The 26,290-nt window shown below is 38.2% G+C and overlaps 1 protein-coding gene across 33 annotated transcripts in view; it reads left to right on the top strand.

Annotated features, from left to right (window-relative positions):
• Positions 1–26,290, top strand: part of ESRRG (estrogen related receptor gamma) — a 406,664-nt gene that overhangs the window by 284,639 nt on the left and 95,735 nt on the right. For all 33 annotated transcript variants that reach the window (XM_055816313.1, XM_027788550.2, XM_055816307.1 and 30 more), the window contains one exon: positions 6,083–6,199. In XM_055816313.1, coding sequence (XP_055672288.1) covers positions 6,083–6,199 — 117 coding nt within the window. The remainder of the gene's footprint in view (positions 1–6,082; positions 6,200–26,290) is intronic.

The raw sequence follows: 26,290 nt of genomic DNA, 5'->3' as shown, positions 1-26,290 counted from the left end.
TTTAGGTGACTCAACATAGTGGTTTCCTTTAAAATCCACTTTTAAGCTGGCTGTTTCCCTCTGTCAAACACCATCTTACACTGTAGAGTAATTTAAAAACCAGCCGTTTCTCATTAGTTTCTTATTGTGACAGAAAAGGCAACACAAGCAACAGACACGTAAGCATAATCCTTCATATAGAGTCCTGTAATCTTAAAAAAATATTTGAGGCATTTAAGAACCACATTTTAAAACATTCTGTAACTCTGTGTGCGCAATATTGTTTCTGAAGTCATCTGGGTGAAAAATTGTGAATACAGTCAACTTCAGGCTTAATCAGCTCCAGATGACAAGTAGCAGAATTCATAGGTCTATAATTCATAGAGCTATCTACAGTATCAGGTGAATCCATCTAAGGATTTGTCAGCCCAAACTGGATTCAGCTAGGTTCAAGTCCAACCTCATTCCAACCTGACCCCATTTCTGAAACCTTATTGATAAGAGTACTTTTACTTGTGAAAATATTTACTCAAATTCAGTTGAGTTCTGACTGCAAAGTAGGGAGCAGAGTCTGCAGGAACTGAAATTTTTAACCTCAGAGAAAATATTTTTACTTTTCTCAGTTTAGCTTTGCTAAGTTCTATAAACATCAAATACAAGCCCATCTGGGACTTTTTCTTTATTCTTCTTTTCCTAAGTTAGCCTGTTGTTGCTTTTTATTTCCGATAGCACCTATTTCTCCTCGGTTTCTCAGGAGCTGCTTGTTTCTGTTCTGGTTGGATTACATATCAAGGTGTGACCTGATGTACTGTAATTCGCTCTCTGTGTTGGCTTAGATTCCTCTGTCTCTTTCTAAGACTTGCGTTTTATTAATTCCCAGACGATCTATGGCTGTAATCCTGGCTACTTTTCATTTTCCAGAGTTTTCATGCGTGCCAGTCCACAGAGAAGCAGGTGTATTCCTTTGGGTCTGTCACCCAGGAAGACAGAGCATGAAGGTGGTGCCTGGGGTCAACCTTACTGCAGAAAGGCTTAAATCCAGTGATGCAGAGGCCTCTATTAAGAATAATGAGAACACTTGATTTTTAAATACAAGCTTTTGAAAAAAAGGTATTAGGTTACAGAAGCTGAAAGAGAAAGTTTGGGAGAAAAATGGGGCATTATTGAATATAAATAAAGAGATACTGAAATACAGTTCCATGAGCTGATAGTAGCATAAAATTACTACATTGAAGGAATAATTAATTCCTCTCTATTTTTTTGCCTTTTTTACCTTCCCCCCACTTCTGGATCTACATTCTCACACAGTAGAAGTTTCAACACTGGTGTCTTCAGCATTCCTTCTGCTTCTGTGAGTGGTTCATGGCTGCTCTTCCCAAGCACATTTTCACCCTGTGTCTCAGTCCTCCTCATGTCTTTTACTTCTCCAAAGATGTCCTGAGCATATTCCAGTAGCTCATAGCAATCCTTTTACATCTTAGTGTCAGAATATCTAACGTCACAGTGGGAAAAGGGAAATAAAGCTTCTGTGGACAATTGCTATTTGCAGCTTCTATTCTTGTATTTCTGGAAGAGAGATCCCTATTTCAGCCTGTCCCACAGGCTGGAGCCACTTTCTAGAGCCAGCTTCGCCCCCTTGATATCTGTGAGGTTCTAAACTTGTAACTGTTGATGACAGCGCCTTCGTTTGGGATCAGATGTCAAGGCGTAAGGTCCAGTCATCTCAGTGGCCTCTTCTTTGTCATTGTTTTCACTGCTCTTCTGTTACCTTGAGTGTTACTGTCAATTCTGTGCGAGAAATGGCCAAAATGGTCTCAAGCATCTTGGCTGAGTCCAGTTGATTGCCTAGCTTGTAAAGCCATCGAGTAAGTCCCTGTACCATTACAATTGTACAGTGACTCCATATCTCATACAGGTAACCTTCAAACCTCATCTGTGAGATGGAAAAATTAATATCTTGGCCCGTTTAACCTGGAGCTGTAAAGATCTGACAGTCTGAAGCATCTAAAACCCCAGAGCCGGTTGCGCAGTGTAAGTTTTAGCAGTTCACCTGCTCTCTCATGATCAAAGGCCATCATATTTTTAGTGAGTCAGTTGCACTTGATAGGCACCATGTGTTCGTAGTATTTTCTCATTTTTTTGACCGAGATCATAAAATTTAACAAATTAGTAGAAAAAAGGAATGTTTTTAAATGAACATTCCTCAGTGCGTGAGGAGAAAAAAGGGACTCGGGCTGGCATAAATCCTGTTGTATTATTATAGCACCTGGCAGTGTGTTTGGGGAGTGAAGATTTGACATATATTTTTATTTTCAAACGTCATACTAGTTTACATTACTCAGCCCTTTAACTGCCAAACTGTAAAAGTCCATTACACTGCTGAAAGGAATATACAAATTATTCCCTGGCACTTCAGGCAGGAGTTTTACATATACGCTGTTACTCTATCAGCCAGCTAGCTGCACAATTCTATTAAGGAGTAAGTGAGAAAATTATATTGCCTGCAAACTAATTGTACAAAAGACTCTGAAATAAGTAATCAGAGCCCAGTCCTTTCTGTAAACCAGCCAGGAGATATTATGAATTGCTCGATCGCTCTTGTCAGTCCAGTTTAAAGACTCAGAGCTGCCATGCTGATTTTGTTCACTGTGTAACACAGCCACCTCTCCAGCTGTTGACAGGACTGGGCAAACTCAACTTACATACTCTTACTAGCTGCTCACTTTCAGCCACTAGCATCATGTAGTAGACAACTAAAGGTCAGGCCTCCTGAATCTTCCTCGTTGAAATCAAATGTGGATCTGAGCATCCTGAATGGATGTAGTGCACCTATGAAATTGTACAGATTCCCAAACACTTCTTAAAATAATTTCTTTCTTTATTTTTTTAGTGTATAGAAATAAATAAGAAATTGTGAGAACTCTAGAAATAAATAAGAAATTGTGAGAACTCTTATGACCTGCAGTATACAGTAGATGTAGATCTTTAGTAAAAATATATCCACTAATACTTTTGAGTGCTAGGTAAAATGCATTTTGAGTGTCCATTGCAAAATTCATGAGGTTGTGGTGGTTTTTTTTTTTTATTTTTTGGTTGGTTTTTTTGTTTTTGGTTTTTTTTAAGGAAAGCTCGCTGTCAGAAATGAAGTCTATCCATGAGAATATTTGATAAAGTACTGCATTCATGTATGGAGTGGTGACAAAATACTAGTTTTCTTGAACCCTTACTGCAGTCTAGCCATATTCTAGAAAGCTGAAACATTTTAGGGGAACCATCTATGGCCATTGGTAAGGTGTGGCTCTTTGCTGCAACAATAAATCCAGTTGCTGTAATTCTGCTGAGTTCATTGGAGGAACTCTTGCTGCCATCTTCCAAGTTTATTTACTAACATCAAAAATTAAGATTTAATATCAGTTGTAGAGTATAATTCATTAAAGTACTCTAAATAGATAGGAGAAGATTCCCCTTCTAAGATAAAGAACTGGAAACTAAGTGACTAGAATAACAGCTCATTCTAGAGCTTTTCAGGTGGCAAGAATTTGCAGGAAAAATGTTAGGTTGTCGGTGCATAATGTGTTGCAGGCCACAGACCCTGGCCATGTTTCACAGGATTTTGCACAAACTTGAAAGGTCAGGGTATGGATTAGAAGTCTCTATTTAGGGAAATAAGCAATCTTGCTTATATTTTTCTGATTTTGAATACTAGCTTTGGCGTTGGCATCTGAACTGTTGTCATCTGTGCACAAGGGCTCTGGCTGCAGTGGGAGTGCTTCACTTGCCTTGGACCAGAGCTTTGCTGCTTGAAGTTCTGTGTTGTAATCTCAATCTTGATTTTGATCAAGATCATTTCTGACCTTGCGTAAAGATGTCTTTGTTCTGCAAAGTATTTTTGATTCCCTGTTTCTTTTCTTTTCTTCTTTTTTTTGTTTTTTTGTTTTAAATAGGGTTGGCAATATATTTATGACTACAATATGATGAAGTTAATGAAATACAGTTTGTGGAAAGCTTTGAAGGTCTCCCTGTGTAGTGGTTGTACCTCACTAAAAATGCCTTGTTAGAGTGTGAGAGGATAATATGAATCTTTTTTTAAAGCTTGCCTTTACCACCCTTTCCTATGTATCCTTACAGAAGTGTTATCTCCTAACTCGGCTAATGTGTATTGGAAAGAAGTTTTGCAGGAGCTGTTGCGCTGAATTTCCTGCCTGCTGTATCCTTCAGTTTCTTAAATAGCTTTTTTCTCAGGAGCTAAGAAAGGGGAAGAGGACTAAACTGAAGTTTTGAGTTTTGTTAACAAGAGCCAGTAGTGTTCAGACACAGCAAAATCTGTTTTACCCACTGGCATTGCTAAGTCAGTGATGCAGCAGTGTTCAGGAGGAAGAAAGCCTGCACAGGCCTGAAAAGGGCATGCAGAGTATGCTGGTTATATTGTTAGTATATACATTGTACCATGCAGACCTCCTTTATCATAAATACTTAACCAATTTTCAATAGGTATAAGTGGTTTAAGTATAATTTCCTGTTGAATTAGCAGTTGCTGAGCATTTGGTCTTTGTGCAATCCTGCAATCCACTAATGTGATATTTAATGAGGACACATCAGTCTGGAGAAAGGTAGTCAATATAAATCAGTGTTTACAAAGTGTGATTAACTCTGAAATATTTCATCAATGCTGTGGTCCCAGGCAGACTCTATGCTAATTATTAGAACCTGTGCATGTTTCAGGGGACTTTGATGGACCCTGAGTGCAGCAAACATGGAGCAGCAAAATTGCAATTATGCTCGGACTGCCTCTGATGACAATTTATGCATTTGGTGTGATGACCTCTTGCTTCCCAAGAGGGCAATAAACAGAATGCATTTTCATTAAGATACTAATGCACTTAATCACAGGGGGAAAGGGTTAGAAAATAAAGAAATACCTTTAAAGCAAGATGTGACAGGCTGATGGGGAAGATACTTTATTTAAAAGTCAGTTTCCTGGTGAAACTTCTGACTGCTGCAAAGTCTGTCATACTGAATGTAGTCATGGGCAATAGGATGCATGGCTGGGCAGCTGAATAAGCTGAGCTAAGCTGTTTTATGGAAAATGCAGTGGTACTAGGGCAAAAGAGAACAGATGTTCTCCCATTTGGACTTGAATACCCAAAGATGTGATTTTTAAGAAGTGTAAAGGAAGTTACTCATATGTATTTTACCCATTCAGTTTCAGGCTTTTTTTTAGGCTCCCCCCCCCCCCCCCCCATGTTTTTTAGGGTAAGTAATATGAACTAAGCAGTAACAAAAAAAAATGGAGGTACTGCTTTGCCCAGGAGGGCTCACATTTAAGGGTCTAGCTTGTTCTAAGCGTTAAGGAAAGCTGGGAGAGGCAGAGGCAAACATCTCCCCCATGTTGTTATTCTGACAATTTGGTAGGAATGATCCTATTTCTGATGCTTCTTGGTACAAGAACTCTGTAGAGAGAAGGAGAGATGTCCTGGCTGAGAGATCTGACCTGGCAGCTGTAGAATGTGTTAGGTGTGGTGGTAACAATGCTGGTGAGCCCTGCCTGATACACTGTGCCTGCTGTTGTGGAAGGGGAAGGGCAAAGCTCTCTCATAGTACCTGTTACAGTTGATTGTGCAATAAAGCACAACAGTCTTTTTTTTGTATTGTAGACAAAGACTGATTAAATTGGTGGAAAAAAAAGAAATGAAGAGTGTTCTGGCAAGGAGCCTGAGCATGTGGCTTGCTTGGTGTAGTCAATGACAGAATTTCCTCATCCTACCAGCAAGAATAACCTATGTGAAGGATTTTGCTAGGGACCATGTATGGAGCCAGACACAGACTCACATTGTGGAGGTTTGGGGTTGGGTTTTTTCTTCCCCCATACAGCTGTCTAGATTAAAAAAAAAAAAAAAAAAAAAAAAAAGTAAAAAAAAAAAGTTCATCCTCTGACTTGGCTTTTTGGTTTTACTTGAAAGGTGTTTCCTTTCTATAGCACAGTTTACTCTTGTTATATTCCAAAATTAAACACAACAGCAATTGTATGAGTACTTTGTATATCCATTGTGTTGATTAGTCAGCGATTCTGAATACCTCTCTTTTCCTATAATTTCTGTTACAGGTAACATAGAATACAGCTGCCCAGCAACGAATGAATGTGAAATCACAAAGCGCAGACGCAAGTCCTGCCAAGCCTGCCGCTTCATGAAGTGTCTAAAAGTTGGCATGCTGAAAGAAGGTAAGACTGGTCAAGTCAATATGTATCTCTCTGCGAACATGTGCAACAGTTGTAGGGCAACTGGTAAAGAAGACAGATAGGTGAGTGTTCTAACCAGTTACTGTAAAGGCAGTTTTCATGTATACTTGCTCTTCCTGACCATCTGTTTCTAAGCTATGGAATCACGGTGTATGTACATAGAGTTCATCTTCTCTGGAATATTTCAAACTGCATGTAGTATAGCAAGAGTACCCCAGCATTTGTTCTCCTTCAGCAGGTAACTAATAGAAGAATCATCAGAGTATATCCTCTCATTTTCCTTAAATGCTTTAACACCATGAATTCTCAAAGATTTCTTTCCTCCAGTCCTTATCCACTGTTTCTGGCAGAAACACACGCTGTGCCTTCTTTTCCCCTATTTTTACTCTGTTGTCATTTCATCAGGACAAACGAAAGGGTTACTTCTCAATTAAGCAAGTATAAATATTGAGTGTGTCTACTGAAGTTACTGTAGCAACACTGGAGCAAATAATGGCATACAGAAGAGTAATATCCACCCCTCTTTTTTTTTTTTTTTTCTTTTTTTTTTTTTCTTTTCTTTTTTCCCTTTTTTTCTAAAAAGCATGTGAGAACCTCTGCCCCTCAGTGTAAGTATATGTTGAGTGTTTCAATTAATCAGTTACATTTTGAAGATCTTGAATAACTTGTAAATAGAAGAAAACGTTTCCAAGAAACAGTACTATCTTGCCTGGAACTTGATTCATCAATGTTACAGAAAGAACAGTTTCTTAAACCTTGGTCACGTGCTATGCACTTCTGTTGCTGTTAATGTATATGCAAAAATATACTTTTATGTGCATGTATTGTATACATTATTGTTGTAGTGCATTATTACCACCAAGAAAGAATAACAGAAGATGTCATGGACTTCTGAGCTAGATAACCTTTCAAAATGGAATCAACATAATGTTTTCTAAATACTGTCTTCACTGGAGAGTACTTGGTGTTAAGCAACCAGTTTAAAATAGTCCCATGCAATTTTTCTTTGTCAATGCTTAAAAAGTCAGCTCTAATAGATGGCCGATTTTTGCAGATCGTTTGATGGTAATTTAGAACAGGTTTGATATACAGCTATCAGTAAAATCCAAGAACAATACAGACCAGTGGAGAGATGATGGACAAATTAGGCCTATCACGCACCTACAGACATATTCTTATTGGATTATACTTACTAAGAATAAACCCAGTTCTGTGCAACTGCTTTGGCAGATGCTATGATCCTGTGAGCCAAATCCTGCTGTCCTTAGTCTTACTTGAGCAAAACTCCTGTCAGATTCAATGGGGATTTTGCCTCAGTAAGAACGGCAGGATTTGACCCTCCCTTCCAGTGATGGTGGGACAGTTCTTTATTTGCCAAAATCCTCATATAACTGACCACTAGGAGCAGTTAACTTAAAGGTTAAATTGTGATGCTTAGATAAACTGTAGAAAGAAATAAATGTGTGAGTATGGCACCTTTTGAAAGGGGCTGTGCTGCTTAACATCTTTTTTTAGTAAGTTAAGACCCTGTATCACTAGTAACCTAATTTACAGTTATGTTGAGCAACTTGATTGGAAACAAAACAGTGCTACCAAGAGTACATACAGGTTAATTAGACCTTCCTTTTAAATTTTGAGGGCACCATTGCACATGCATTAACATATGTATTTAAAAATCTTGTCCGTGTGCAGCTTCTGGGACTGCATGAGGAAATGAAGTGACTCTTCTACAAATGAGTAATTATCTGTTACCAAAATTGTGTGCGGCTTTACTATGTTTCTGCGTACAGTTTTGCTAACAGATAATTTAGTTGGGCAAATCAGATGCACGTTGTGAATCAGATTTTTTGCACAAATTATTATCCATGGATGCAAATCAATCCCACAGTTTGTTGGTTTTTTTTGATCAGGAATTCATAAATTGTTTACCCTAAAAGTACATACCTTTTTCTGAATGTTCTACAATGACAAAATAGCTAACTCCTTTGTAAAGAAGGTTCCTTTGCTAGGCCCGCTGCTGGGCACACCATAGTTTTTCCACTCTTACTGTGTGAGTTTTTCTGTCAAAACACAGTAAGATTTCTATGTATTTTTAATTACCGAGTCTTTTCATTTAAGGAAGAGTTAGCTTATGTTCTTTTCAGGTATTGCTTATCTGCCACCTTATAGGACAACCTAAAAGAACTTACAAGGGCGCTTTGTTTTCTTTCCGACTTTAGTGGCCACATTTATTTTTGAAACCATACTGATTCATAGTACACTTTTACGGTTGTACTTGGATTAGAGATACTTTTTTCTTTTGTTGTTCTTGGAAGGTGGTTTTGGAGGCAGGTGTTGTTTTTACCTATGGGAAAGTCTGGAGATGAGTTTTTGTCTTTGACCACATCCTTTATGCACTGAGTGAAGAGTGATGATGTGCTTTACTTCTTGCAGGTGTAGTAAAGTGATGTAAATTTATTGATTAGCATGGACTTACACGGAGCTGAAATAATTGCCTCTGTATCTTAAATGTTTCTTTATGTACAGACAAGGGTTTCAGTCCCATGCAGCATGTCAGAGATCATGCTGCAGTAAATCTATTCAAATGTAAACCTGTTCAATTCAATTACCAGTTTGTAATAAAATTTGCTGCTGCAGCCTCCACGTTTGTCACAGCAGTCTCTACATGCTGATGGCACAGCATGCCTGGAAATTGACAGCCTAAATCTATTTACAAAAAAAATTTAGCTGCAGACCTGAAATAAAATCAAGTTTAAGCAGCTTTGAGAGAAGCATCATATTCCTTACAAGAACTTCTGCACATCTGCCAGTGTGCATCTTCTCCAGAAATCTTATCCTGTTAGTGGGGAGTTTTCTTCTAGAAATTTTCCTTAACAAACAGTTGTTAAAAGTAATCCTAAGTGAAACATTGATCAGGCATTTTGCTTTCCTTCCCATTTGGAAGGACTTTATTACATTGTCATTTTGTGAATTGTCATATAAAATTCATGATAGAAATCACAGTGCCTGGAAGAAGATCCTGAGTTTTATTTTAGCTTTTGGGGCAAGGTCCGAAACCCACTTACAGAAAATATATAGAGTGGCTTCTCTTACGACAGCTAGATGTTAAATCATTTATTGTGGGAAGATAATGGTGCTTTTCATCTAGCATCCAGTGTTTCTGAGAGAGACCTAGTGTTAGGGTTTTGGAGTTGTGTCTTGGGGTCAGTTGGGTTTCTGGTCACACACAATACAGGTTGAACGGGGAATTTCTGTACACATTCTCAAGCATGTCAGTGAGGCATAGCCAGCAACACCTAGATCAAGGTTCTTAACAAGTCACAGGCCAGAAGCTAGAGAAGGAAGGGTGAAGCAATGTCATACTGGGCTGAGCTGGGGTGGGATTGAAGTGCTGGGTCCTGTCTGCATCTCCTGTTGAGTAGCACAAGAAAGTTTCTGCAGACTGATTCAGAGGAGCACTTCATTTTGGTATAAGGCCACCCATGGACTGTTACTTGAAAACAAGTCTAGGTATATGGGTATTTTTGAGTATGTGTTACGCTTTATACTGAAGCTTTCAGCAGACACTGATGAGCTTTTAAGCACACAACAAATAGGTATCGTCTTTTCATTTGCTTTCCTGCATAATGGTTATTAGCAGTACAGCAGCGTACACTTTACTCAAGGAAGAAACGTTGCATTTTTCTGTTTTTAATTTTGTGTCTTGGTGTTATGAAAAACCAGATTTTCAAGGATCACAATTGGTTCTCCTGAAATATAGTTTCTTTGACTGTGCTTATGTTTTGGTGGATTCTTTCAGATTTACAAGAACAGATGAAACAACATAAAGATTCTAGTGTAGTTTACGGAAAAACTTTTCAAATGTATCCCTAGTGATTTCTTTAAATAATATTGCAAGTGCTAAAAGGGGGTATGGGGGTGTGGACAGGCAACAATTTGCCCTTTTTGAAAAAGAACACGTTTAAGATATTTTCTAGTTGGTTTTGTTTATAACCAGTCTTTAAAGTTTGGCCTTTCAGACTCCTTGGAAGCTGGTGATTAGTTTGCTTCAGGTGGTAGAATTAAATCTGCATTCACGTGTAAGATTGGGTGTTTTAGCTATTTTCCTTTTTATAAAGCTAGTTAGAGTGAGAAAAGGGTTTTGTTTTGTTTTTTTCTTTTCTAAGAAGGAAAATTGGATGTAAAACTGCCAAAGTTGATACGGGAAATCATGGGTAGATGTCTGTTTCTTATTTTTTTCTATTGCTAGTCAGTCTGGCTGAATTCTGCTTTTAATCCTCCATTAGTACTGTGTGCCTTTTAATACTGTCTGTGGGACTAAGTATAGTACCATGTGGCTATGATAGAAGGTATTATTCCTAGTATACTACAGATCTTGCTCAGAATAGCTGTCCATGTGAAATAATTCCACTGGAGTAATTATTCCAAAATAAAATTCCTTCTTGTTTCAGGTGCAGAGTTTGTTTTTTCAAGAGGTTATTCCATATGTTTCAGTTTTCTCCATGGAGGCAAAGTCATAGCCTCAATTTTTTCTGTCCCTATATTGTAGCAAGGTTAAAAATTATGGTTCAGAGGGGAACCTGTTGAGTGGCACTAACGCAGCTTTCAGACCATCTGAAATACTGTATCCTCTCTTGGCACTCTCAGTTCTGAAACTTCTTACAGGACTTCGTACTTCTTACAGGACTGTTGACACCAAAACATCTCCTATGTATCTCTCATATCTGGTATCTGGACATTTTCAGAATTTTTTATGGGTTGTTTGCAGTGGCTGATCTGCATTGCTTGTTGTTTCAGAAAGTGTAGCTCATAAGTGGGTGATATATAGGGAATCAAATTTATTTGAAAAGCAAATTATAATGAAATGGCAGAAAATCTGGGTTGCTTCATGTATGTATGTTGTATTTTCCTTTGTGTGGAAATAGTGGAATATGTGGCTTTACAAATGATTATCGTTCACTTTGTACCCAGTTAGAATAGACAGTGACAGAATTCCAGCTTAATTAGTCCAGCTATTAAAAATGGGAGGCCAGATCCTCACCTAGTATTAATGGAAGCTGGTGGAGCTACATTAGATTGCTGTTCATTTGGCGGGTTTAGCAATCTATGCTATGGGGAAATCGGTAATATACCTTTTTGTGTCTGTGAATCTTTTCTGTTGATAGTATATTAGCCGTCATTCAGGTTCTAAAAATGAATAGCAACTCTCCAAGCTCATCATCTGGCAATGCTGACTTCAGTGTAACTCTTCCCTCACAGTTAGCGTGTTGTATTCGCACTCCTCACTGAGTAGCTCTTAACACTTCTCATTTGTTTGTTTGCTTGGGTTTTTGAAAAAGGATTCATGCAGTCCCTCAAAGTGGCTTCATCATCCCTAGGGTGGTGTTAAGGCAGTAGTCAGAATCTGCCTTGTGTGCAAGGAAATTCTGTATTTTAAGTTTTTCTTGAGCCCTGATCTGAATAAAAGCAGTTATTGACAGTTTTTAAGATGCTTGAACATTTCAGATGGTCACAGTACTGCAATGAACTAGATTATTACAAATTAGTTAAACTTTTTTTTAAATGCTAGAATTGCTTTTTTCTAAAGTATTTCTGCTTCACGCTTTGAGAGATTTCATTCATTCAAATATAAGGATACTTTTTTTTTAAAGATGTCTGTATTTTAAAGATGTGTGTATTTTAAAGTATAAATTAGTGAGTTTATTATGCAGAGGTTACCGTATGAACATCTTTGGCTTGTGTTAAGCAGCAGATCAGATTAAATTATTTTATTGATCTTTTCTGGGTTTGACAGTCTATGCAAATGAATCCACTACAGCAAGGAGAACAGGCAGCTTGAGTTTCTTCTTACATAAAGAGGTGGGTGATATGCACAGGGGCAGATTAATGGATTCACTCTCAAAATAATAAATAAAACTAAGCAATCTTCTTTATTAACTAAGGATGTGTAACCACCTGTGTTTTAGGCTAGCCAAAAAAACCTGCTTAATAGGTTTCCTCTTATGAAAAGACCTGCGCATAAGACGTTGGCAAGGTAAATTTCTCTTGCAAGTCTAATACCGTTAGTCTGCCAAGAAGAAAGCAGAAATTATTGTGGAGGAAGTTTTAGTTTCTGCTGCCTTCAGAAATTAGAACAAAGGGAAGGAGAAAGCATTAATGGTATTCAGAGAAAATATTTCTGTACAGGATGACAGTTAATAGAGCGGCGTTGACCTCAGTGATATTTCTTATGCTCTCTATTGTGATATTACACTTAAGGAGCTCCTTCATTAATGCAGGATATTAAACAAAGCTTCTGTGTCATAACATCAAGAGATAGCACGGTGCGTCTTCTGTTGAAGTCTCTTCTGAGTATCGACCCTTCTCTGTGTTTCAATGTATTATGAAGGAGTTTGCTTACTAGTGCAGATATTTTTTGAAAGTGTTCTTTTTCCCCTTCTTTTCCCTCCTTCCCCCCCTTTCCTCCTTTCTTCCCCCCTTTTCTACCCCTCCCCCTTTTCCCGTTCGATCCCTTTCCCCCTTTTCTTCTCCCCTTCTCCCGTTTTCTTCCTCCCTTCCCTTCTTTTCTTTCCCTCTTCCCCCTTACTTTCCTTTTCTTTCTTTCATTCAACCTGTGCTTGGTTTAATATATACTGGGACCTGTTAAATCTCCTTGGAAACAATAGAAACTAATCTCTAAGTGGTGTTGGTGTTCCTAAGTAGACCTCTTTCCTCCTAACCAAAATGTGGCCTGATAGCCCAGTTCCCACATTAGAACTGACAGCCCAATTTGTCTGCCCTAAAACACAGCTCATGACTATCCACTCTCTGTAACTGATGAGGAAGGACAAACTATTCGACTGCAGGTTAGTGTTTATAGTGAGCTCAAGCAACTAGCATTTCTATTCATCCATTACAAAAATGCTGAAGAAAAAGCAAATATTGGTGATGTGGGTATTCTTCCTGGGTTTAGAAATCATGGAAGTGCCTACAGCTCAGACCAGCTGTCAGCCTCCTGAGAGGCTCTCGCTGTGCTTGTGTTGCAGTGTTGTGCCAGTCTGGTTTATGTTCTGCTTCTGAGCATTTTTGGTGCCCATAATCTCATCGGGAATGAAACAGGAAAGTCCCAGCAATTCACTGAACTCAGTCTTCAAACAAATTTTCTCTCTTTTTAGATATATTTTTGTTTTGCAGTTGTCTTTTTATACAAATAAACCACTTCGATAAGAAAGGCAGTACAAAGTGAATGTAGAGAAAGCTGGATCATTTATGTGTCTGTATGTAAGAACTATTTAGATTTCTTGGCTTTCCACAGATTTGCGAGTGTACTTTTTTTGACGTTAGCATCTGCAGATTCAGGGTCAGAGCTCTTTGCTGGTGTTATCATCTGCACTTTCCTTGAGATTAGATGGTAGGCTTAGTTCTGCTCCCACAGTCACCACTGGCAAGAATCTCAGTGACTGCAGTTGTTTGCAGTTTTAGGCAAGCATCAATGAAGAATGAATTCAGCCTATAGTTACTTTGTAGTTTTGTTATTAAAAATAGTGAGTTTGAAAGATTTTGAATGAAATGAAAATCTGTGGTCTTTTTCTTAGTGCACATACTTTACCTGTTACTTCCTCAGAATTAGGAAGAGTAGGTTCCACAGGTTCAAAACTCTACTTAAATTGGAACACCGTTAAAAATTAATCACCATATGATGAGAAAATATTAGTACAACCTGTGGTTAACTGAACAACCTCACTTGTCAAATTTCTTCTTTTGATCCTAAAATAAGGAAGCAGTATTTTTTTTAATTTTCCAGAAATCATAATTCCATTTTTAAAAGATACTCAGAGGATTTGGCCCCTGTGAACATTTGCACTGAATGTACAGTGACAGCGATGTAAGTGATAAGGGAAGGCAGAGACAAACCTTGAAGGATGTAGGACTGTGTATGACACGGCGTCTTTTCCCGTGGGCTCCCAGACAAACAGCAGCCTTTCGTTCTTGGTGTCAGCCACCCATAAACACATACATCAACATGGCACTGCCATTTATTGCATAATGCTTGAATTCTTATACTTGGGTCCTGACCTGTATTAAATAGAGGTTATTTTATAGAGTGTCATTAGTATTATTTGTATTCTTTGTTTCTGCTGTGCAGAATTTTGCACATCCCCTATTTGAGTGGAATAGGTTTAGCATTTGGCAGTGATGCGTATGCATAGCTCTGAAATGCCGCTTTGGAGCCAAGCCCTTTTTGTATTTTACTTAGCCCTTACTTGGGTGGCACTCATATCTCCTTAATAAGACTTTCACTGTGTAAAACCTTAGTAGAAACAACAGGATGTATTACGGTAGGATTATTTGGCATGAAGTGCTGAAATTGTGTAGGTGCTGCTAAATAGAACCCATGTGGTGGATGTACAGGCAGCTTTGGTGCTTGGGGGTGGATTGGCACCAAAAGCCTGAAGTTTGAGAACTCTCTTGTCCTCTTACCCAGCCAAAGCAATGGACACGTCGAGGAGCACTGAAATTACTATCAGCAGTTGTTACTTCTGACCTCATATGGTACTATCCCTCAAATATTTCACACTTCTAAATCTCTGCTGTCCTACAAAAAAAAAAAGGTTTGAATCAGGATGATTTATTGGGATGGTGATGTAACTGAATCACAGCCTTCCTTCTGGTCAGTCATTGTCCTTTTTTAAGCTGGCGGTGTTTTTACCAGTCTTTGTCACTTCTACTCACTGAGTCACTATGTGAAGCTGGAATATTATTTCATTTGCAGTTTGTAATGTGGCTTTTGTGGTTGAAAGCCAACAGTCTGAAAACTGAAATAAATGTCATCTTCAGCAGTGAATTGTCATTATGTCAAACTTTGCCATGCTTACTAGCTGTTCTAGTAATAGGACTCATCTAACCAGCCTTTTCTTTTTTCTTTTTTTTTCTACTTTTTATTTTCTTTGGGTATTTATGTGACAGAAAAGGGAAACTAAAGTGGGGGGTGGAGTCTGTTTTCCTTATAATAGTGACTTAATATAGCTATTAATCTTTATAAATTAAAAACATAGCTTTATTTTAAGCCTCAATAGTCTTCTATTAGATTAATGATTCTGGACAAAGTCAAACACAAGATACGTTAAATATATTCACTTACTAGACAATATCAATATTTTCCTGTTTGTCTTTTATTGTTCCAACAAAGTTAATATGTTTATCTGTTTTTCTCTTCTGAAGCATCTGGGTTTAGTTCTGAGGATCATCAGGTGTAAGATCAGATGTCTATTTGATTTACAGTTTTAATGCAGCAGATCCAAAAATGAACCCTCTCTACAACTTGCTTGCGTAGGATCTTACTGCAGTCCATGTTACAACAATTATTAAAATAGTTAATTTAGAAAAATTGAAATACTTACTTTCTGAAAGAAAGTCCATGTGATACTATTTTATAATTGACAACTCCAGTCTGTGCCCTCAGTGGCAGAATTGTTGGTGTGCTGTAAATGTTTTGCAGCAAAACTGCTTGACTAACAAGAGAATGTTGGTAGCTTGCTGCATGCTGAGCACATGCAGACCCTAGGAATCAATAACTAATACAAGACTATCATTCTCATCCTTTGTCTCCTTTTCTTTCCTTTTTCTAGCCAAGAGGTAGTCCATACAGCAATGCTGTTCTTGTCATTTTTGGTCAGCCACGTCAAAATTATTTATTACATCACCATTACCTTTTGTCTCTTTCTAATACTCCTTTTCAGTCCTCCTTTTCAGCGTGGGTAGCTGACTGAAGAAAGGCTTTCCAGACGGGCCATGTCTTTTGTTCCGGTCTGAATCAAACAACAGATCAGTCTTATATCATTTGTTAAACAGTTGTACAGCCACACGTTGCTTTTCATGATAACTGCCAGATTGGGTTTACAATGGTGCCCGGTGTCTACATTTCCTAAGTTCTATCTCATTTTCATATTTTCTGTAATTCAATGAAAGCTTAAGAAATGGGCACCTTAGATTTCGTTGTGTGGTCAGTCCCGAGGTTTATCCACTGAAATACAAGAAAAGGATATAAGTCACCGGAGCTACTGCATTTCTGCATATAGTTTGTGGAATCGGTTAAGGTAAGATGACTTAAGAGATGGCATAAATATACTTGGGATTTGGATTGAGGGTATGCGCCCATGATTGTTGAATGTTAGAAGAGGTTTTGCTCTGAACTGATTTTTACGTTCACAAGCCACCCGCTGGTTTCTCTGTCAAACTTTTAATGAAAGCTCTTAAGCTTCCACTTTCAAGACAGATTAGACTGCTAAATATGGAAATAAGAAAATGAATGTTTTCCTTAGAAAGCAGAAAGCTGTTTTAAAATACAGGTTTAAATGTATTTCTTTTGTGAATTCTCACTCAAAGATGTACTGGAAAAGTTTCTGCTAATCTATACCTCTGATGAAGGATCAGGCTGAGAAGGGAAACTTTTAAATGTAATGATCTTGCTATGAAGGGACTGAATAGGCTCCTCCTTTGCAACAGCCCTCAAGAGCATCACCCCAAACCACAAATCTGTTGACTGTATGCCAGAGAAAAAGAGAAGTTGGAACACCTTTCAGTCTGGTGTATACAGGTGTTGCCTTTGCTGATGCTTTTCATCTGACAGAGCACGCCACACGCCCCGTTGCTTGGTCTTGTGTGAAATGTAAAGGAATGCAGTAATCAGAGAACAAAGCCACAGGCTAGCTAAGATGACATAAGATTCTTCTGTCTTCCCTTTTTATCTTCTCTCATTTTCATGATTTTCTATTCTTTTTCCTCTTCGCACCACAGTTGTATCCCAAGAATGCTGATGAGAAAACAGTTGCTGCAAGCACATATCCTCCAGGCAGTTTTTTTCTGGCCAGGTGGGAGAGAGAATCATTAATTTCTTGAGGTTCTCGTTACCTGACCTGCACTATTTTGTGAGTATTAGTCAGGCTGAATGACTGTATTTCCTCCTGGGCATCCTGGTATTGCTGGAGATACCCATGCTGGCAAGATACTTCAGCTCATCTCTAATTAAAATACTTGTTATGAAGTATTCTTAAACACGGCTGCTTAATGAAGTTAGAAAAAGCATTTGGATGCAGAGTGTGAAGGCTTCAAACGCTGGAGTTCCTCTCTAGGGAGATGTCTGCAATCAGAAAGCATTCTGAACGCCAGCAATCCATCCCATTTTGTTCCCATTTGTTTTCTCTAATTTCCTGCCTTTTTTTAATGCTGGTTAGCTGAAATAAGTTGTCTTTCCCTCCTCTCCATGGTTCCCTCTCCCTTTATGGAGTAGCCCGTGACACATGCCTGTAAAGTGGCTTCTTGGGAATTTGCAAGTAGTTGAATGTGTTATCTGATTAAAGGGATGTATGTGTCTTTAATTCTCATCTGCAGTTCCACCTTTAACCCCATCTGTTAAAGTGGAAAGGAGTTGAGAGTTAGCATCCCAGATTCAACCCAGATAACCTGCAGTGTGCACATGTGAGTGCTTTAACTCTTTGGTTGTGCTTGAAAACTACATACTTAATTAGTGACAGATTTGATAGGAAAATGTGGCAGGTCTGATACGAGGCAGGTGAATTGTTTTAACTTGTTGATATGCTTAAGGTAGGATAATTTAGTTCTGGCTTCACCTTTTATATTAAAGAACGAATGAACATACAGTTGGGTGACACAAACAAGTATAACGTCTTGTTTGTGCATGTGTAATTTTTTTTCCCTTTTTTTTTTTTTTTTTTTTTTTTAAACAGACCGGTCTTGCTTAACAAAACTGGAGGGAAAGTTCAAACCCTCATTTGTGTTACGTATACTCTGTTTATGAGTAGGACGCTGAGATACATGGTTGGAAATGATGTTGCAATTTTGGCTGAGATTTTTAGATAACCCTGAATAATAAAGAAGAACTTATTCCACTGAAAGATTAAAAAAGTAGATGACATGAGTGTCATTTTCATTATATTTTGCTAATATTATGCATTTTCTGCAGTACAGTGTGATTGTGACATTTCCTGTGCTTTACAGACATATAACATAGGTGACTAGAATACTCTAATGCATTTGGACCTGCAGTTGTTTTCATCTTTCTTCATTTTCTTTCCTAACTTTCAAATACTCTTAAAACACTGAAATGATTTTCAGTATCCCAGATCTATCCCTGTTCTCTGAAAGCTAGAGCCAAATTCTTCCCCCACTTACATCTGTTCAGCTCTGGTGGTTTCACTTACGCTGCGTGGCTGTAACAATGCAGGATTTGTCCTAATCTGCCCTTTCTTTTCTGATGGAGAATATGCACGTGCAAACTGAACACGAACGCAGTAAGTTGAACTGCAAATAGAAAAAAACAGTAAAATATATATGTGGTGTGTGTGTACTCAAATAGAGGGAGATAAACAGCACACAGATAGGTTTGATAGTATATCTACTGTACATAATATTGTAAATGGTATCTTGCTGTGCTGGAATCTAGGCAATATGAGTTCAGTACTAAAGTGTTCAAGTTGCACCTGAGCTAGCTGGAGCCTGCCAGCCTCTGCAAGCCCACTGAGAGCATCTGTCTCGCCACCACCTTGCTCACGCTGTGTCCTCTGCAGGCTCTCCGATTCTTCCGACTATGAGCATAAATCATCCACCTGTCAGGAGCTCTAGCTGCCTGGATTATGCAATGCCTGCCTTCATTTGGAGATGGTGTGAGCAGAAGATTGCGGCAAATGGTTTGCATTCATTTTAATGTTGTTCCAGCATCTCTTCAGCTTTAATGAGGGTTCAGGGTGGTGACGACTCCCTGAGACAATGAAAGTCCTAGAGACCCCAGTTTGCTTTGTACATTTGTATAGCCTAGTTTAGATATATTTTTTTTTGCTTTTTTCCCCTTTTTTCTTCCCCGCCCCCTCCAAGAAATGAATGGCTTGAAAATCGAGGCAGAGAACTGGTACTGCACAAAGCCAGCTGTCCACAGCTCTGTTTTTTGGCCTTGTAATACTTCCCTCCAGCTGAGCAATGAAGAATTTAAAAATCAGTCTTGTTTAATGTTGATTGTCCATTTGTGCTGTCTAAAGCTGCGTAATGCTTAGTTGCTTCACTTAAAAATCCTACCTTTGCAATTTGTTCTGTTACAGTTATATTGGATTACAGTTGGATTATCAAGTGTGGAATACCATGTTGCATATCCCAAATTTAAAATACAGCTCCTGTATATAAAGTTCTCCTCTTACTAACAAGAAAAAAAAAATAATAAAATTGCCTGTCAGTAAAATTGTCCTGTTTCAGCTTGCTAGACCTGAATTAATCAAATTCTTATTCATTCATAATTTTAATCATGAATTGTAGGCAGAAAAAATATGGGTATTATATTTGTTCATATGTATAAAAAGAAGAAAAAAATGGAGGTTGTAAGAGAAAAGCAGTGCAGATCCTTTCAGAAGCGATAAAGGTAAGTTGCACCTTCACACCTGTAGTAATCTGTCCCTAACTTCAAAAGAAATTCCACCAGATCCTTGCAGGTACAGCCTTTAGACTGTAGTCTTATATGACCGTCACTGATGTTACACGCCTGAAAACACTAGGTAGTACTAATAATGAAATACTTACTTTTAATACTAGTCAGTAGTTAGTAGAGGAGATCCACATTTGGTAACTTAGCACTACAGGTCCACTGTTTTCAGATATTTAAGGAAACAAACTCGTTTAATAACCTTGAAAAATATTGTGCTTGTGCAACGTGATTTTTTCTGTAGTGAATGTGTCAGGAGCTCGGTAACGGTTTTTTCAGCGAATATTTGTTGTAAGTTTTAGAGCATTCCTTTGATGCAGACGGTAGTATCCCCATTTTACAGTGTTTAACCTAAGACAAAGAGAACAAGAGTTGCTTGGTAAAAATGGCACGTGTTGTTAGAGGCACAGCTAAAAGTGGAACTTCTGCTCTGAGGTTAATGTCTCATTCAGCCTGAGAGTTCAAAGTCCAGTTGTTGCCACCCCTTTCTCACCCAGTGACTGAAAGAGAGAAAGCTTTGTTGCTTGTTGGTTTGGGGCTTTATATTTCTTTCTATAACACTTGCCTTTATAGGGGGATTCCTCAATCAGCTACTGACGAAAAAAATCCGAAAAGGTGAAGTCAAACTAAGGCCAGCTTTTTTCAACGGGGTGGGGGGGGTGGGGGGGGGCGGAAAAAAAGCGCTGTTTCAATGCACCCACGTGTTTCCTGTTGATATTAATGGAAGGTGCTTACACCCATGCAAAGGAATCCGTATTGCCAAAATATTTCAAATTTTTCTCTCGGTGAAGATTTCCCCAGCTGATTAGTACCATGGTGGCAGTTGAATGTGGAATACGTAGTGCTTCAGTCTGTGCCACAGTCTTGAATCGTAACAGTACTTGAGAGCTCTGCCTGTGCCTACGTTTTCCCCCCCTTGGTCTGAAAGCTGGAGAATTTCATGCAACCTGGTCATACTTAACTAGGACCACACAGGGCAAGGGAGATTTTTTAATAGGCTGTTTGGGAAGGAGTGAAGAGCCTAACGAATGAAGTGTGTAGACTTTTGAGTTCTTTACTGTGAGCCTTATTTGCTTCTGGTAACAAGCTAACCTCCTATGCCATTCCCTCCCCCCTCCAGTTTTAATTTGATGGAAAGCCAGCAGTACTGCAGTTTATGCAAAGCCTCCAGTGAACTCCAGAAAGATTATTATTTCTCACTTTGTCTTTACAGATAACTTAAAAATTTCATGCATCTGAACGTAGGATTATCTGAAGACACAAATGCAACACAACATTGGCAAAATCAGATGAAAAATTTCACTCTTTTAGCTAAGAAGAAATTAGATTTATCATCAGAAAAGCATTCTCTTTTCATTTTCTGAAAGGTGCTTTTTGACAGACCCTTTGCAGTGGACGTCATGCTCACAAAACATGCTGTCACAGGGCTATTTGAATATGGTGACAGGCTCATTATCATGTTGAAGACAACTGACAACACTGCAGACTAGAAATGGACAGGCTTGCCAATCAGCTGTTGAAAGGATTGCAGTTGAAATAGAGGTTTTTTTTGTTCTGAGAACAGTAGTACAAATTGACTACATTAATTCTTTTTATTATAGTTGCATACACTGTAGTTAAGGGTCCGTCACTGTTTCCATTATAAATCCCTGTTTTCAAGGGTTTATTAGTAGACCATAAAAAATGGTTCCTGTTGAAATTTTGCATTTAAAAATATATATTACCCTAACAGAACAAAATTTTTGTGGTAACTGTGTGGAGGAGGGAGGGCAGAGAAAAGAGGGATTGACTGATTTTTAGCTGAAAATTACATAAAGCTGAATGCATTATTATTTTTATAGCACCTTAGATGTCCAAGAGTTTTATAGACAGGTTTGTGCCTCAGGAGTTAACAATTTCAGGATGCAGTACTGCCAACACTTATTATGGTGTGGGATTTTCCTGGTAGTTTCATTGGAATTAGTAAAGCATTAAACGTTATCCACAGTAGTTGGTATTTGCAGATTCAGGTTGAGTAGTCAAATAATCTTGAACAGGTTTTTTTCCTTTTCTTGTAACTTAAAAGTGGCTGGGATCTTTGTTGTTTTGTTTTAATATTAATCTAGAAAGTTAAATGATAACCTGAGATTAAGGGAATTTTGCATATATAAGTAGGGAATCAGCAGGAAATTTTGCATATATATAATAATAATCCAATTTGAAATGATGCTAAGATTCCGTCAAGGTACTCTAGTTACGTGAAGTGGGGAGTTAGGTGGCATTTATCTGCTTTAATGCAAAGTGGCAGTCTTGGGAGATCCTACTCATCTTCTAACCGTGGAATTTGCTGTTGTACCCAGGTGCGGGAGTTCATGCTGCTGGAGTTTCTGTAGTGACCTTAAAATATCTGTAGCCATTTACAGTGGTGTACTTCTGTGCAAACACAGAAATGTCTGTGTTTTGACAGGTCTGAACAGCTTACTGGTTATCTTCTCTTTAACTCTAGAACCAAAGATGTTCTTCTGAGGCCCTGAGAGCTCAGTCTGGCAGGTGTTCTTGGAGCACACCTTCATACCTCACACTGGTACAAAATACAGTGTCCTCAGTTGCTTTCTTCTGTAATATGCCGGTGATCCCACTGTTATGCCTCAGCAGCTTAAGGCAGGCCCCCACGTTGTGGGGAGGGAGAGATGTTGTTTGTGCATCCAGGAGGATTCCTCTGTTTTGTCTAACAGCCTTGCCGTAACAGAGAGTGGGCTTTTCCCCTGGAGCTGGCATACCTCTTCATTCCTTCAGAGGGTGTTAAAACTGTGTAAGTGCTCTAAACCTGAAGGAACTGATGTTACATTTTCTGAGAGAAGAAGTCCAAGTTTGCTGGAGAAAAGGCATAGTGACCTACCTTCCTGCAGGAATAGGAGGCTATGAATCCTGAATGGATGGAGCAAGACACTTCCAGGAAGCCTAGAAGGACAGATCTGAAAGTTCCATATAAGTTGGCCATATAACCTAGATGTAGGTGGCAGCAATGTGTGTATGTTGGCTCATGTATATTCAGCCCTGAGGTGGCTAACTTCCCCCATGCTCTGCACAGGAAGCCTGGATCTCAGTTCAGGTTCCAGCTCCACTTGGTGGATCAGATGGAAGAAGCTAGGCACTGTGGTATGTAGGAGGTACATACCCTTTTGTTGGATTCAGCTGTGAAGTGTAAAGTAAGATATTGAAATAGAAGGCGACCTCATGTAAACCCCCTTAAATTCATTTATCACACAGTCTTTAATATATTCACTAAATATTTGGTGTGAGGCTGATCTAGAAAGAAGACATGGCTTTGCCTAGTGTATTTTGCAGAGAGCTTAGCAAGGAAAAATAATTTTACTTGCAGTTCTGTGGCTTCAAACACTTGCAGGCTTAATTGACACTCATTTGATTACTTGATTTCAAAGCACAATCAATTACCTTAATGCATATCACTGTTCTCACAACTACGGTGATTGCAAAATTGTGAATGTAAAAATGGAAGTCACTTCTGAAAATTAAGTCTGCAGTCCAATTTGGAAAGTCAGAACTGTGACTCTCATGAATTACAGCACTACAGAGCAGAGGACTATATTGTCATATTGCCAGAGCTATTATAATATATCAGATCAATTGTATGCATATGTAAAATCTTTAAAACGTTTACTGCTTCTCTGATGAAGTCAGTCATCAGTTTCTAGGAAGAAACTTATTGAAGATACATCAACTAATGCAGGATGTTGAACCTAAAATGCAGCATTCAGCTGCAAAATATTCAGGAAGAATTTTTTGTCTTTTCATAAAATAGTGGCTCCGTTGAAGTCAGTGACAAAGCTGCCGTTGATCTGGGGGCAGGCAGGTTTTCATGGAGAGGGTAGTTCTAGTGGTTACATCAGAGGATTGGAATCAAGACCAATTTCTATTCTAGAGCAAGTTGCTTCTACTTTGTATGTCTCCAGCAAAAACATAATAGATAAAATAATACGGAGCTATCTCACTGGCATGTTGTGAGGCTTATTGAATTAATATTTATGGAACACTTCAAGATTCTTTGATAGAAAGTGCTATATAGCTGCATACTATTACAATAAAATCCTGAAAAGCAAATCAATCTGGAGTTAGCCTTATCTCATCCAGTCATAACTAACTATCAGCTGCCTATCATGTTACAGGGAAAAAACCCCACAAAACTAGAAACAATTTTTAAGTATTTTAAAATCCTGCAATTATTTGGAAAACTCTGGGCTTAATATTTCAATTGACTTTTAGTTTTTATGGTGATAGGCCTTTCTTAAATACTTTCTCAGCTAGTTTCATAGTTGAAACCAAGCATAACAGAGTAACTTTATGTGGTTTGAGAGAGTAAGTTAATATTTTCTTCTTATGCTGTAAATTGCTTCACAGAACACACATCCTATACCTAGCCTAGTAGACAAGTAAATAGCATTGTCTTTGAATCATTGGTTCCAATGATTCTTTGTATGAACAAGTATTATTGATTCATTGATGTGGGGCATTTTGTTGGCAAAGTGTTTTTATATTTGCTTTTGAAAATAGAACAAATATTCTTACCATTAAAAGCAGCATTGATTTGAAACGAGCTACACATGAAGGTGGACTAATGACCTAATTTTTCCTTGCATCAATCAAACTCTTATTACCTTAAATATCCCTCTGAAAAGTTAGCAGAAAGTCCTGAATAGCAGTCATTAAAGAGAGTATTATAAACAACGCTGCACAGAGGAAAAACCACCCAAAAAAGTGTACGTACTGAAGGGACATTGGTTGAATAAAATTATTCATATTGTGCAAACAAAGCAGCTTATTAAGCGTGTAACTTAATTTTGCCTATCACCAAGTGCAGGAAGAAAACTGAAATCTAGGCTATGAAGCCTGGAGGATATCGATGTTTTAGCAAAACAGCACAGGCATGGAATATTCTTTTTCCCCAGGACTGACCTAGTAAATTGTGCAAGCACCAGGAGAAATTTTGCCACCTGTCCCTTATAATCAAGGCCTGTCCCTTACTTAGTCTCATTTCAGTGATATAATTAAATGACACCATTTTCCCATTTATGTAGCATGAACATGCTGCCAGAATCCTATAGTCTTATCCAGGTACCCAGGAATGTGGCTTAATTTGTTTCATCTAAAGCCAAAAAAATAATCATTTGAACATGGTCCCTTGCCCTATTAGCTAACCCAGCGTGGTATATTAGAATACTATTGTTGAAGCATTCATTGCAAAAATCAATAATCCACTAGATGGAGCAGAATAGAAGTGTAAAAACTGAGTTAAGTCTGGTATTTTAAGAAACAGAATTGAGTATCAGAGTGGCAGGACTCAGATGAAACAGCAGAAAAATGCAACAGTAGCATTTTTGCAGTGTGCAGTTCTAGCAAATCAACCAGCTTTAGTCATTCATGGATTAACGTTACAGTCCTCCTTTGGTGGTTTCTGTTTTCCTGTAAGCAATTAAGGATTAATCTCTGCTCTAGAAAAGATGATGAGAAAATTTGAGGGAACAAAGATCTTTCTTGGAAAGAGAATGATTTTTTTTTTTTCCTTTCCAAAACCAAAAGCAATTTTTTTCATGGAGAAAAAAAATTGAAGTAGAAGACAAACAGTAAAAGGAATCATAAGGTTGGGAATCTGGTAAGTGAAAGAAGGGAAAAGAAGTTCTTCAAACATCCTGAAGTTCATGTCTTTTGTTTTGAATTTCTTGAACATTTAAAATAGGATTTGAAAGCCCATTAGATATTGGAAAATAGTAAGGTGAGCATTTCTAGCTGTGCTATCACTTCCAGCCTGGTTGTCAAAATGAGTCTTTTTATGAAAGAACCATGGAAAATTCAGCATTGCATGCAGATAATGGTCTATAAAAATATGTAAAAAATTGATCAGGTTTTCTGCTTTTATGGTTTGGTATTGGTGAATATGTGAAATGTGGATAGCAGTGCTTCGGTTTTTTTAGAAGTTTCTGCAGTATTCTGAAGTCACGATCCCTACAGAAAACAAAGCATTATTGTTAACATAACTTGCTGTATTTTTTAATTAGTCACATTCCGTTATTCCTCTCTACCCATCTATAGCAAAGTCAAATTGCAGATTTTACTGAAACCTGCAGGTTGCAGGCTGAAAAGAAAGAGATGCAAACTGCGGGTTTAGGATTTGATGTGTTTTTGTTTAGAAGGAAGAGGGAGAAGTGAAAAGAAGGATGAGTCTGTCTTCTGAGTAAACAAGTCTACAGGAATAATGTCTTTAAAGTTGTACAGTATATGAAAAGTCCAAGCACTGCATGTGTATTTGTAGACAATCAGGATTTTCATTTAGGTGTTTGGTCAGCTGAGAGTCCCTGAAGTTTTATACTCTTTGAAACTGCTTTTGCCAGCAGCAAACATCTATGTCTAGTGGTTATTTTCCAGAAGTCATTACTCATTATTTCCTGGATAGGCTGAATTATCACAAACGTGGAGATTTTGGGTGTAAAATCACAACCTTTTACATATAAATGATCCTTACATTAGTATCTCCTTAAAAGATGTGTGGGTGATACGATGTTGGTGGCAATCGTATCAGCAAGTAGATTGATGAAGATGGCAGAAAATGCTCC

The sequence above is a fragment of the Falco peregrinus genome, chromosome 11, assembly GCF_023634155.1.
Source record: "Falco peregrinus isolate bFalPer1 chromosome 11, bFalPer1.pri, whole genome shotgun sequence".
NCBI lineage: Eukaryota > Metazoa > Chordata > Aves > Falconiformes > Falconidae > Falco > Falco peregrinus.
This window is presented reverse-complemented; position numbering and strand designations above follow the sequence as displayed.